Raw genomic sequence first — 14,076 nt, 5'->3', positions numbered from 1 at the left:
ATGTTTTCGATGAGTCTTTGAGCACTTTCTGTCTGCGAATTTCTCCCCCTTCACTTGCCTAATACCCACTCATCTCTCTAGATTTAGCTTTCTGGGCTCTCTGTTCTTAATTTTTTTCAAATAGACTCCACTACCAACGTGCGGCTTGAACTCATGACTCTGAGGTCAAGGGTCACATGCTCTACCAACTGAGACAGCCAGGCACTCCAGCTTTTTGTGATGTCTGATTTGGACACTACAATGAACCATAATTGTTGCTTTATATGCTTCCCCAACTTGATGAAGATCTTTGAGACATTCAGTTATTAGCACCATGCCTTGACACAAAGTAGATGATAAATCAATGTACAGGGCACAAAAGAATTTATGTTGAAAAATGATCAGACCTAAACACAAAGCTTACTTACAGACTAAGAAAACTCTTGCCATGCTTCTCCATTAGTGCTTAGTTTCATTCCTTACTTCCTCTCCTATATATATCCCATCTGCACTATTCTCTTCCCTTTGGCCTTATTGTCTGTCTTCCAATAGCCCTTCCCCACTTAATCTGTATGCAGTGAATTTTTACATCTAACTTTACACTTTTGGAAAAAGGATTTCTCAAATATTGATATATTTCTGCTCGTAAGGGGGTATTACTTCTTCCTTAAGATTGCGTAAGAAGCTTTTCGATTTACTTTTTAAACACGCGACTACTAACAACTGTTCAACTTGAAATAAGAACTTTTAAAAAATCTCCAAACACTGAGTCTAACTTATTTTCCCCTGGGTTAAATACGATGACTGCATTTTGCAAGTATCCTTAGACGATATACACACAGGAGACACAGAACTCTTTTATTATTCATTTTATTTTCATATAAATTAACATCCTAGAAAAATTGAAATAGAAACACTAAATACAGTATTGCACATAGCGATCTTTGTTAAATGCCCTATTATTTCAGTGAAGAATGGGAATATACACATCAGAGGAGCTGAAGGAGACCGAAGACTACAAAACGACAACCCAAGTCCACTACTGTTTCTGTGCACTTAAACTACAAACTAAAAGAGACCGTACTTTACATAAATGCAAACGTAGTTATGAGTTGGAACATTTTCTCTTTTCAGTTGGTTTCCAATAGCGAGAAATATCAACCACCATAACCTCCAACAAATATCAAAAGAATTTTTAAAAACCCGCCTATTACTGTTAGACAAAACCATCACGACGCGTCATGAGACGATGTTAACGTACTCTCACGAAGAGTGGGAGATTTACTTTTTTTTTTTTTTTTACCCCTCAAAGCGAAATAAAAGAAAATCCTTTCCTAAGCTCCTTCAGATAACAAATCATTATATACTCATTTTACAGCCTTTAATCACCTGCTATAACACATAAAGACAATCCCAATCATGTAAAAATACTCAGGCAGGTATGTTTAATTAACAGATGTCAATCCATCCAAAAACTCACTTTCTCACCCCCTTTTTTTGGCCAACAGTTAGTCATGTTTGGCAACTTTATGAGCATCGTTTATTAAATTCCTTCAAAATATGGAGTCATGTTCTCTTTGTGAAGGCCAATGGTAAAGTTATACAGAGGCACACCTTTAGGTTATTTTAGTTGAACATTAGCTTTATATAGGGTCTCAACAACAGGCCGATAAAAGCCCTCATTAAACTTAAAACTCTGATTCCTGCCTATATTAGATGATTTATAGGAAAGGGCTTACCTCTTTTGCTATATTTCTTCTATTCATTATCTGACTTGAGTAAAAAATGATAATCTTCTTTCACAAATATATAGTTAGGGAGAGCAACCCAAGAATTGGGAAAGCCTTGATCATGATATATAAATGGTACTTAAATTTTAAAATAGAAAATTTATATGTAGACATGGAACTGATACAAACGATTCACTAGAAATAACATTTTAACCATAAATCTAAATGCAGTGATAGGGAGTACTGGTTGTCAGTAGAAAGGAAAGTGGTTTGCTGGGACAAGGAATATTGTCACAAAAGTAAATTTTAGGTTAACATTTAGCATGTTCAGCATTAATGGAAATATTGCCTCTTATACATGCTGTTGTTTTGGTCTATCGATATGATACCATAAACTTTACAAAAATGAAAAGGTGTCAAATTCTCCACTGGTCTACTGCTTTTGCATTTTCATGAATATACAGTAAAATTCAACAATCAGTGAACTGTTTAGAAAACACAAAGATTATGCAAGAGGTCAAGAGGAAAAATGAACAAAATGATGTAGTTTCCTTCCCGTCCTCAGGTCAGCTGAATTTTGTGGAAGTGGTTACAGTGACTCATATTTATTCTGCTTCTCATTGTTCAGGTTTTCATGCTTATCTTTGCTTTCTGAAAATAAACGCACCAGATAAGAGTTATAGTTAGAAAGAAGAACTTTAAAAAATGTACGGAGTTTAGAATAGCTCAAACAAGATCTTTTCACTTGGGTCAAATTTTCTGGGAAAAGGTTAAAGATCCACCAGCGCATAAAGGAAAAAGATATAAGTAAAATCTGTTTTATCTTTAAGAATTTTCAAAAGCCAAGTGCTGTCTGGGTGGCTCAGTCAGTTAAGCGTCTGTCTTCAACTCAGGTCATGATCCCAGCGTCCTGGGATAGAGCCTTGTGTTGGGCTCCCTGCTCAGTGGGAAGCCTGCCCCCCCCCCCCCACTTTCTGTCTCTCTCTTTCAAATAAATAAATCTTAAAAAATAATTTTCACCAAAATATACACCAAATATTTTTGAGAAAAAAAAGTTTTAAAAATGCAGCTTCTAGGGGCGCCTGGGTGGCTCAGTGGGTTAAGTCTCTGCCTTCTCAGGTCATGATGCAGGACTCCCTACTCAGCAGGGAGCTTCCTTCCCCCTCACCTTCTGCCTGCCTCTCTGCCTCCTTGTGATCTCTGTCAAATAAATAAATAAAATCTTAAAAAAAAAATGCAGCTTCTAGCTAACATGAAAAAGTGCCAACTCACCTTTCTCATTATCAGTTCTATGCACAAATACACAAGTATGAAGAGTGAATTGCTGCTTTGTTTCATGGTTAATATGACTTAATTCTTTTATCCTTATAATGACATGACTGAGGTTAATTAATACTTATTCCTCCTCATTCAATGCACCTTTAAGGTTGTACTTTAACCAAAAAGAAAATTAACTAAACCATAATATAATACTTGTCAAAATTATTTGATATAAAGAAACTAAAGGGGAATAGCATTTATTTATTCATTTATCTATTTGACAGTGAGAGAGGGAACATAAGCAGGGGTAATGGGAGAGGAAGAAGCAGGCTCCCTGCTGAGCAGGGAGCCCGATGTGCGGCTCAATCCCAGGGCCCTGGGATCATGACCTGAGATGAAGGCAGATGCTTAACCACAGCCATCCAGGCAACCCTGGAAATAGTTTTTATTATTTTTTAAAAAGATTTTATTTATTTGACAGACTGAGATCACAAGTAGGCAGATTGAAGAGAGCGGGAAGCAGGCTCCCTGCTGAGCAGAGAGCTCGATGCAGGGCTGGATCCCAGGACCCTGAGATCATGACCTGAGCTGAAGGCAGAAGCTTAACCCAGTGAGCCACCCAGGCACCCACGGAAATAGCTTTTAAATGAAGATATAATTCCTAACATTTTCTAAATATGGTTTAATCAGAATTTAATCATATTCCAACTTCAGTTATTTTGATCTTTTCCATTTAGACATTAGATTAATACAATTCCAAATGTTCCTATTTTAAGGCCTAACCCAACTTTTCATTTAAAACAGCATCATTTACTTAACCCCTGCAGTACTAAGTGATATACCCTCAAAACATTCACAACAACACTGCAGCATCACAAGGGAAACTCGTCATTTTTACCAAGCCCTGCCTTCCAGGGTGCACAATACGGCAGTTTAAGGAGAGACGTGGGCAAGGAGGAACCTTAGATGAGCTTGTTAGACTCAACGTCCTGGCTGACAGTTGTTAAACGGCCAAGTCTGAGAGCCGCTTAGGGGTACAAGACAGGTCTGAGCCCCCCAGTCTGAGCAAAGGACAATACTACACTTGGTGTTGCCCCGCTAATCCAGTGACCACAGCCCAGATGCAGCCTTGGGCGGGTGATGCTTATGTAACGGAGAAAGTGAGAAATGGCCTCTAACTCCTGCCCCTACACACACACACACGTAGGTATAGGCAGCCCCTAACAGATTCGTCTTCATTCTTAAGCTCTGGATGCTCGATCCTGAGACTCTCTTAGCCTTTTGGGCCTGATTAAAGGCATAAGGAAAAGAAGACAGAGAATCTCTCTCACACGTAAGGGGAAAATAATTAAAATGTTATTATGTGAGTTTGTATACATTTTGAAAACAGTGCTTAAAAGCCAAAGCAAATCCCAAGTTAAAAAGGGAAGAGTTAAATACTTACAATTCCAGAGTCATGTCTTGGTTTTATTTTATAAAGTGATTTTCCCTTTTTCTGCCTGCAGACCTCTTCGGCTTCTTTTACTCTGGATGGAGAGAAGACACATGCGTTTCAACAAAGACCCACACAGACCACTGCAATCTACCTTACGGCAGGTAAGCAAATATCAACGCACTAAGGATTTGAATTATTGGAGAAAATAATACCACATACCCAGGAATATTATTGGACATTTGATTCAAAAACATTGAACGTTAGAGCTAGAGGCTAATTCATCCAGGGGTTCTCATCTTGGAATCAAAGAATGTTGAATGGAATGATCTACAAATACATTAAAAATGTTAGACCTACATTTCATCCTGCATTAAGAGAGTCTGATGTAGGAGAAATTAAGGGAATTTTCAGGTGAGGGTTCTGAGAGGGGCTCCATTACATAAATCTGAAGCATTAAGATAATTAAACAACCAGTATCATACAAAACCTCACATGCTTATTTTAAAATTATTACAAATCACTTTCCACATCACACTCGTGGTTGTTGCCTAAAAGTGAATGCTTGGGCAGGTCTTAAAAGCCTGAGCTTCGTTAAGCAACAGAACCCACCATTTATTTGAAAACAAGCAAACAAAAAAAGTGAAAACAGAAAATAGAACGTGTGCAATAATAATGTTTTAACACTTCTGGGAGTTCTTTTAAAAAACACACCCCAAGGAAAACAGCATTAAATTTACCAGAGGTACAGTTAAGAGAGGATGTTATTTGGCGGTTAAGTTCTTCATTGAGTTCTGGATCTGTGATTTGATACTGGGTAATGTCCTGATACCCCTTATATTCTGTCAAATAGTAAAAGAGCTTAATATATAATAGCATTCTTATTCCTAGACAGAATTGTTGCGAAGACCAAAAAACCTTTATTTAAAAAGTTCTTTATAAATTGTAAAATGCTCTAAAAAGTATATGTGATTGTTTTAATTAAACAAATGGTAAGAAATCTATAAACTAGGGTTATACTAACAAAAAGGGGTACCCTAAAAAGGAAAATAACCTGTGAGGTTAATTTATCTGTTATTACGATTTCCCTTGGGAGTTAAAAATGGCATATTCCTAGAGAAACTAAACAAGCCATAACTTATCTTAATAAGAGGCTTTTCATGTAGATCTTGATGCTTATTTCCTGAAAGGAAGGAGTCACAAACATATTTCTTGAGCCTGGTGGTAAAGGATCTCATAGCAGAATTCCTCTGAATAAGTCCTGTTTTTGAACAGTGGAATGAAGGAACTGATCCAACCCAGCAGTAAGAAGACTGAGGCTAGAGTTTACATTAAAGCATGACAAAGGAAAGTAATTCCTTCTGGATGTAAAATGCCTGCTGAGTTGATATTGTTAGTAATTCCGGTAAATGATGACAATTTCGAAGACACTCCATTGTTACTACTTTTATTACTTTATACCCAAGTCATAAATTGCCTTTAATCCTTCCTCCAAACATCCGAAGACAAAAACATTTTCTTTATAACAAACAAAGGACTGCAGAGTTCCCATCTTCCTCTGAAAGAGCTACCAGTAAATTTCAGTTGAAATATTTGGACAGGGAATGAAAAAACTATTTTCTTTTTTTTTTTTTACCTTTTTTTTTTTTTTTTTTTTTAAAGATTTTATTTATTTATTTGACAGAGAGAGATCACAAGTAGACAGAGAGGCAGGCAGAGAGAGGGAGGGAAGCAGGCTCCCTGCCGAGCAGAGAGCCCGATGCGGGACTCGATCCCAGGACCCTGAGATCATGACCTGAGCCGAAGGCAGCGGCTTAACCCACTGAGCCACCCAGGCGCCCTTTTTTTTTTACCTTTTTAAAGCACTTAGCCAACATCTAGTAGATCCCCCCTTAACTTTACTTGGAACTTTCTTTAAAGTATTTTGTAACATTTACTAAGAAAAATGTACTTTGCCAGAGTTTAGATCACCAAAACATCTTAATTTTCTCACTATCGTATTTATTTTGTTTTTAAAGCCCAATTTTCCTAAGGACCACAGACCAATCTAATACAAACGCAAAGCCGGCGGTTCCTCACAGCAGAGAGAACACAAACTGAAGAGAATGTGCGTCAAGGAACCCTCCCAAGCTCTCGCTCCCTCCTCCATTTGACAAGCGTTTATCCCAGCAACCGCAGGCCAGGCGCTGGGCTTGGCTCGGCTTCATAAGGACAACGAAGCTCAGCGTCCACCAGGAGAGCCACACACGCAAGCAAGGAAGTTACGAAGGGGCCGTAAGCACACCCGCTGGGTGTCGGAGGCCCAGCCACGACCCAGGAGGACAGGGTCGTGGATGTCCTTCCGGAGCAGGTGCACAGCTGAGCCTTGCACCCAAGAGAAATCTTAGCTGCTCACACTTAACTCGGAAGGGCAATGGGAGCGCGCGTGCGCAGGCCGGGGGAGCCCGGGACCCCCACGGGGAGCCCCGAGAACACGCACGCTCCGGCCCGGCCCAGACCTCCACAGCCCCAGAGGCCAGGGCGGGGGCCGCTGGCTGCTTTATGCTGCAGGTTCCCACGCACATGGTTGGGGGAGTCGGTCACAGCCCCCCAGGGCACCTCAAGGCAGGAACGCATAAAGGAGGTGCGGGCTCAGAAACCGAACACCGGGACCCCAAAGGGCCGTTCTTCAGATGTAGATGCGCAAGCGCCGAGCCCACGTTACAACGCACTCGTCCAGGCCCGTTTGACTCCGGGGGGGTCCGGGCGGGGTGGGGCAGCGGATGCGCTTCCAAGCGACCCCCGAACGGGCTGAGGATGCCCCAGGGCAATGCGGCTCGCCCCGGGCGCCGAGGTCCTCCAGGGAAGTCTGGACTGGGCAGCCACGCTGAGCCCCCGGCCCCCAGCACCCCCCTCGCCTCACCCCTCCCTCCCCCTGTGCACCCCGAGAACTTGCGCGCTTCCGCGCCCTGCGAGCAGGGGCCCCTCCGAAGTTTCCCAGCAAATGGGGCATCTTCCAGATGACAATTTTATTTCACCAAAACTCGGACAAGAAGATATTTTTCCCACACTTGAGGCAGGAGAAAAGAATGTGTCCCTGGAGGTGAGACATGGGGCCGAGCTGGCAGCAGCAGGAGGAGAGGCCGGGAAGGAGAGCGCTGCGGCCTGGCTCTGGGCGAGCGTGGGGCTCCACTGAGTAAGTCCCCGTACACGGTCCGTGCCCCTTCCCTCCTGCCTCAGCCCCCCTTCAATCATATTCGGTTTAAGTAGGAAAAAGATGTGAATCTCACAACTAGACAGGCTCCAAGTGAAAAAGCATGAGGCTTCTGAAGGGGCGGGGGGTTAAGGAGGGCACGGGCCGCATGGAGCCCTGGGTGTGGTGCAAAAACAATTCTGTTCTGCTGAAAAGAAAGAAAGAAGAAAAAGCATGGTGCCGACGACATTTCAAACAGTAAGTAAAATTACCACGACGGCCTGTTGGGAAAGGAGGCGGGGAGGAGAAAGAGGGACGAGGCTTCCTGTATGGAGAGAGGGAGGGGAGAGAGGAAACCAGGGCGAGGTGGAAGACGACGGCCCTTGGCTTCCAAATGCTGCTGGCGCGGGAGTTTCAACTCCCATCGGGGTGCGGGTGGCGGGCGGACTCCGCTCTAAGGCTTGACTCCGGCTGCCTTCATGCCAAGGGGACTGCCCGGGCCTTGGTTAATCAAGATTTCACCCTACCAGAGAACTAAAAGGGGAGTAAAAGACTTCAGATGACACCTATGATAGGCTTACTCACGGCTGCGACTTCGGTCAGCAGTCTAGATCACAGAAAATAGGAGCAGAAACAAATCATTTCATAATGAAAACTCATCACCTTTCGTGATCTTGGAAAAACAGCAACACAGCAAAGCAGAGAGTGGAAAACAGGAAATAGAGCATTACCTTTCAGACAGACTAGAAGGATACTGAGTGGTATACAGCGGCTATAAAATTTGATGTTTATGTGAATATTTTGCTGTGATAGCTTTTATTGCCTATAGAAGTTCAGAAACAAAACTCTGCTGAAAAAGCATCAAAAATATGTACTTCTCCCTTAAATGGAGGACCAAAAGTAATCAGAATATGAGACATCTATAGATAGATGAGAATCTAACTATAGGAAATAACCAGAAGACCTGTACGGAATGAGGTTTGGCAAACAGAGCATGCCTGCCTTGAGTTACAGACTCTACCTTCTTCTAGTAATTTCTATCTTCTCTAGAAGGGAAAACCAGATAAACAAGCTAATTTAAATAGGCTTCAAATGAGAGCAGTAAGATTGAGTTCAATTCTGGATCAACAAATAGAGTTCTTGGACCTGGGCAGCTGCCACAGGCTTTTCCGACATGCCCCACACCTCCCCCATACTTCAGGGTTCCCAGCCGTGTCTGGAAGGCGAGAGGGGCCGGAGTCTTCCTTACGGACAGGCAGGGCTTTCCTGCTCTACATGGCTAAGAGTATAAGATTCTAAGACACTGTACGCATCGTTATATGGCACCCCCAACCTGCTTACTTGGCGGCTTGTCCACAAAGATGGGCAGTAATGCTGATATGAGCATGAAACCTGAAATTCAAGCTTATCAAGGTAAAGAAGTGTGACAACCATTAACTGGTAAAGACAGATTTTGTGATCCTTCAGAGAACCATGTACAGCATAGGAAAGGAAGGTTTTTGTGAGGAATACTAATCTGAGATTCTCTCTCAGTTGGAATGGTTTTCTTGGTCCAGGGCAAAGTGACCAGAGAAAAACAAAACATCTTTAAGTATTAAAGCTTATATTTAAATTTACTTAAAAACTTTTATATTAAATTTTCTAAAAATAAAGTCATAAATGTAACCTAAAAAAGAAAATAAATAGATCTTAATACATCTATAAGATTTTTAATTCCTTATATGCAAATATCCCAAGTTGTAACAACTTCTTTTGGTTTTAAGGAGTTATGAATTTAGAAGTTATGAAGCATAGAAAATTTGAGCCCAGGAGAATGAACATTTTTAAGATCTTTATCAGAATGAACATTTTTAAGATCTTTATCAGAAATAAGACAGAGGTAGGTGGTAGAATGAAAAAATACTTTTTATCAAAAAATTTGCTAAAACTAATTTGCATTCCAATATTATTTTTATTTTGGTATTAAAAAAAGGAAAACTTTCTCAAATTTTGTCCTTAATATAACTGGGCACATTTAACCTACAGGCTATTCTAAACAAAGAGAGTGGTTTCTTATTTCTCTCCTAATAAAGATGTATTTTTCTCTGCACTTCCCCCCCTCATCCCCAGACCCATTTATTGTCAGGCAAACATATACAAAAAGTTCAGTGTGATTAAGTTTAAAGACAGTGTGTGAGATGAATACGGGAGATACACTCTGGCACAGAAACAGAGAAAAGAAACCAGACATCCCTGAGGCCTGCAGGCAGAATAATTTTTATCTACCTTCTAGAGCAAAAGCCAGGCTGGCCACAGTCTTATCAAGAAAACAGATACGCTCTCATCATTCAATGGAAGGAGCAAAGGAGTCACTTTTCTGCCACTAAACATTAATAATTTGGTCTAAATAAGAATCTGTGGCCAACGGATGCATTTCCTGCTGGCTCCAGCGAGGCTTGCTCGGAGCAGCCAGATTCCTTACTGGAGTCTATGGCCCGTGAGAGATGTAAGTGCAGCCCGGGGTTGGCATGTCAGTGCTGGAGGTCTTGATACCCAGAGTAATAAGCTAAGAGTAGACGTAATTATCATTATTACCCGTTCACCGTGTACTGCACTGAAATCTAACACCATTGTGCCTGCCAACAAATTTACAATTTTTTTAAGAGAAAGGGGAGGAAAAAAAGACACACATATACGCACAGAGAAGGGGGACAGTGAGAGACTGTAGACAGAGGCTGGTTAGGCATGCCAGCTTTAAAGTGGTGGGTCTCTCTCCAGATAAAGATAGAAGCAGGTGTTAGACGTGGTCTGGGGGAGGTTACTCCTGGCTCTGTTGTCTCTGCCTTATAACCTTAATGATTTAATACACATACACACACACAAAATACCACAAAACCCCTGACAATATAATGGGAACAATCAACCAAAATGTCACTTATCATTAGCCTCAAGTAAAAAGAACTACAGTCTACACACATGTGCATTTCTGAACTTTATCACTGACAATCTTAGACTTTTCAGAGAGAACATTGCATTTGTTACCTCAAAGGCTTATGGAGAACAGATAGAATGAATGCAGAAGTGCCCTTGGCTCAAGGAAACCAAGCTTGAAGGATACCTTTCAGTTTCTTTGATGCAACAGGAGCATGGCTCGGGACGAGCTGAAGAAGGGGTTGGCGCAGAGGCCCCCCACGTCATCCTGCACTCACATCGTGGTAACACATGGCGCGCGCTGGCCCTTTCTGTCAACAACAGTAGCTGAATTTTAAGAAATCTTCGTGGTCTAAAATCTACGATTCCGTGACAGATACACGTGTTCTAGGTTTGTGTCCTAAAAACTGCAAATCTATATTAAACACAAAGCCAATAAGCAGAAATAGTGTACATCAGTGTTTCCTAGAGTGTATACGTGGGTGAAAAGAGGAATTGTTTACTCAGAAGAAAACCCATTCCACTGATCAAATTGATCCCTACAGCCAGAATCTCTCTGGTGGCTGTCTGAGATTCTTAGAAATGCAGAACATTATAATTCATGGATGAGCTACCTCAGAAAAAACTTCTATACTGTTGGAATGGTTATAACAAAAAACGGGTGTGAGTGTATGCCACTACCGCTCTCATTTCCGAGCCAACAAAACACCCCCTCCCCCAACATATACAAATCATCATTTACAGCAGCCCCTCTGTGGAATAAAAGCAGTCAGTCCTTTCCTAGCCGGCAAACCCACCAGCACTTTCTAGTTCTTACCTTCCTCTAGGACAGTAATCACTCTGAAGTGGTTAACTAGTCCCTGATTTTAAAATTCTCAATCGTTTGGTCCTTGGAGAATTTCCGAGTTCAACAATTTTTCTGAACAGGCTTCCTTCATCTCTTCTGCTGCTAAACTTCTGCCCCACACCCAGGGTCTAATCTTAATTCTGTGGTATCTGTAGGCAATCTCTACTTTATAATTCCAGCTGCAAAGAGACTTTCCCTACCTCTAGTTCTGATCTTTCCCCCGAGTTCCAGATCTCCGTGGACATTCTTCTTTCTTCCCCGACCTGGGGAAGAATACAACTTCCCCGGCCTTGGTTAAGAATACAACTATCCGTAAACTTTCTCTCCCTTCCTCAGCAGCCCTCCATATATATGCAAATGGTTAACAAGTTTTGTTATTAATGATTCCTTAGTAATGATTTTTAAATCCGTCCCAACCTAAATTCCACCGTTTGATTGTTTTTCAAAGCTTCTCCTTATGTCATCTAGACCACTGACTGCCCTGCCCCACGGAATGGCCATCCTTCACAAATGTCCAAGACATGGGAATCATCCGAGCCACATTTTCATGGTATTCAAGGCCATTCACAACTAACCGAATTTCTCCTTAGTTTCTACAATGTTTCTTGGGTTCCAACCATGCAGAACCACTCCCCACCCCATAGGAGGTCTTTGCTAAGTCCGTTCCTCTGGGTCTACCCATTCTCTTTTTCTCTTCCTTCCATGGCTCCTTCGAGCTCAAAAATAGCTTCCTATAGAGAGTATATCTGATCCTCTAGGAAGGCTTATTTTAAAGACTTAGACTATTGATGTATCTGTCTTTTGCCTTGTTGGACATAAGTTCCTTGAGATTACAGATCATGTACATGCATTTTTTACATTCCCAAGGAAAATAATAAAGCTGGCACAACAGTAAGTATGGGTTAGATGTTTGAAAAATAACTAAATGAAAAAAAATGAGTAAGTGCGTGAGGAACAGGGAAATCAAAAGTAAGCTAAAAAAATTCACAGGGATCAATTCTGACAAATAACTAGGACTTTATTTAAATCTCTTGTTTTTGCTTCCTTCTTCCAGTAAACTCTTCAGCAATGAGTCTGGATGTCCAATTCACATATTGAGTAAACTATGCAGAGTCCTATTTGACCTGACTGTTGAGTTTACTGATTTACTATTATAATTCCATTCATAAATAAAAATGTAGTTGAATGGATGTGCATAAGATTTATGAAATAGTTTAGTGTATCATATTCACTTTCTTCCATCTTAAAGGGAAACTAAATTTATATACATTAAATGAATCATTAGGAGCCTATAAGGATTCCACCTGAAGTCATGTCACTAACCCTTACTAGTTCCTAGGTTAGTGGAAAAGATAAACGACATAGATATAATAAATCTTCTTTTCAACAAAGCATTCAAGGAATCTCTAATGGGATGTCTGCAGACTAGAAAGAGAAATGATAGTTGGGGGAGAGGATACTTAGATGAATTTACAATGGTCAAATATACTACAAAAAGATAACAGGGTATCCTTCCATATGGTTATGTTCCTGTTTTAAAAAGCATCTCATTGAAGAGAATCAAGCACAATTAACTGATAAAATTTATGGAGAGACTGTTTTAATCTGAGACTGGGTAAAACCATCCTAGCAATCACAGGTGTCCAAAAAATGACAGGGATGCTTTTTTATTTGAAGAAAGTGAACACTTACAGTAAGTGGTGTGACAGACATAGTGAATGAGGGCTTCGTGTTCACCGCCTCACCCAACCATCTGGCAATCAAGCATGAGAGATGCCATCACGCTCTTTGGAAAAGCAGCAGCCTGGGACTCAGAGGTTCTTGAGGTTGTATGATAACGGAATGAATCATCTGGTCAGCTTCAGCATCTGCCCTCCTTCCCTGTCATTCCCACCAGAAAGGGTACAAGATCATGGGCTTAATGTCTACCTATTAGTCCTGTAAAAATGGAATTCCTACAGTGGGAAGTAAGTTGGGATAGAGGACCTTCATTTTACTTCCTAAGTTCAGTACCTCTTTCCTTTTAGAGAGCCTCCACAGAACGAGCATCTTAAAAGACACTATGATGTTAGCTCCTTGAAGGCAGAGAATGGAATGTCTTTCTTTTCCATATCCCATGCCCTGCACAGCACCTGGCTCATCACGGTCGATCTAACACTTACTAAGGACTTGTTACATCCCAGGCATTGGGCTAGAAGGGTTTTACAGATGTTACCTCCTTTAAGTCTTGTAAAATAACCCCATGTCTGCTACTGTTACCCAACGTCTACAATGAGGAAACTGAAACCTAAAATGGTCAAAGTATTTGCTCAAGGTCATACACCAATTCATGGCAGATCTGTGGTTCAAATCCAGTCAAACAGAAAAATCTACCCCCATAGTTCTGGCTTCAACCGCCAAACTACCTTGCCTTTAACTACACAAATACACAGGAAAGATGAAGTACACAACTGCTGATACCTTCTATTTATTTCCGTGTATATATTTATCATATATGTATATATTTCCATGCTCTATATTAATTTATTCATTCATTTAGAAGCATTTGATTCTTAAAGACTGGATCTTTTAAAACCCTGAACATATAAAGTGTGGCAGTTTAAAATGATTTTTGAGAAAAGAAACTAGAAACATTGCCACATGTGTTTTATTAGATTCTAGGGAGAAATACTATAATGGCACAAATTTTGAACTTTATTCAGGGAAAAGTAGGAATGGAAATACAATGGTCTCCAGTGTTCATCTA

At 40.9% G+C, this 14,076-nt stretch overlaps 1 protein-coding gene across 1 annotated transcript in view; it reads right to left on the bottom strand.

Annotated features, from left to right (window-relative positions):
• Positions 1-833: 833 nt before the first annotated feature.
• The window catches only part of FMN2 (formin 2), a 359,646-nt gene continuing 346,403 nt past the window's right edge, over positions 834-14,076 (bottom strand). The window contains exons 18-19 of the mRNA XM_047705078.1: positions 4,414-4,495; positions 834-2,360 (exon numbers count right to left, since the gene is read on the bottom strand). Of these exons, the coding sequence (XP_047561034.1) occupies positions 2,334-2,360; positions 4,414-4,495 (109 nt within the window). The 3' untranslated portion in view covers positions 834-2,333. The remainder of the gene's footprint in view (positions 2,361-4,413; positions 4,496-14,076) is intronic.

Source organism: Lutra lutra, chromosome 15 (assembly GCF_902655055.1).
Source record: "Lutra lutra chromosome 15, mLutLut1.2, whole genome shotgun sequence".
Taxonomy (NCBI): Eukaryota; Metazoa; Chordata; class Mammalia; order Carnivora; family Mustelidae; genus Lutra; species Lutra lutra.
This window is presented reverse-complemented; position numbering and strand designations above follow the sequence as displayed.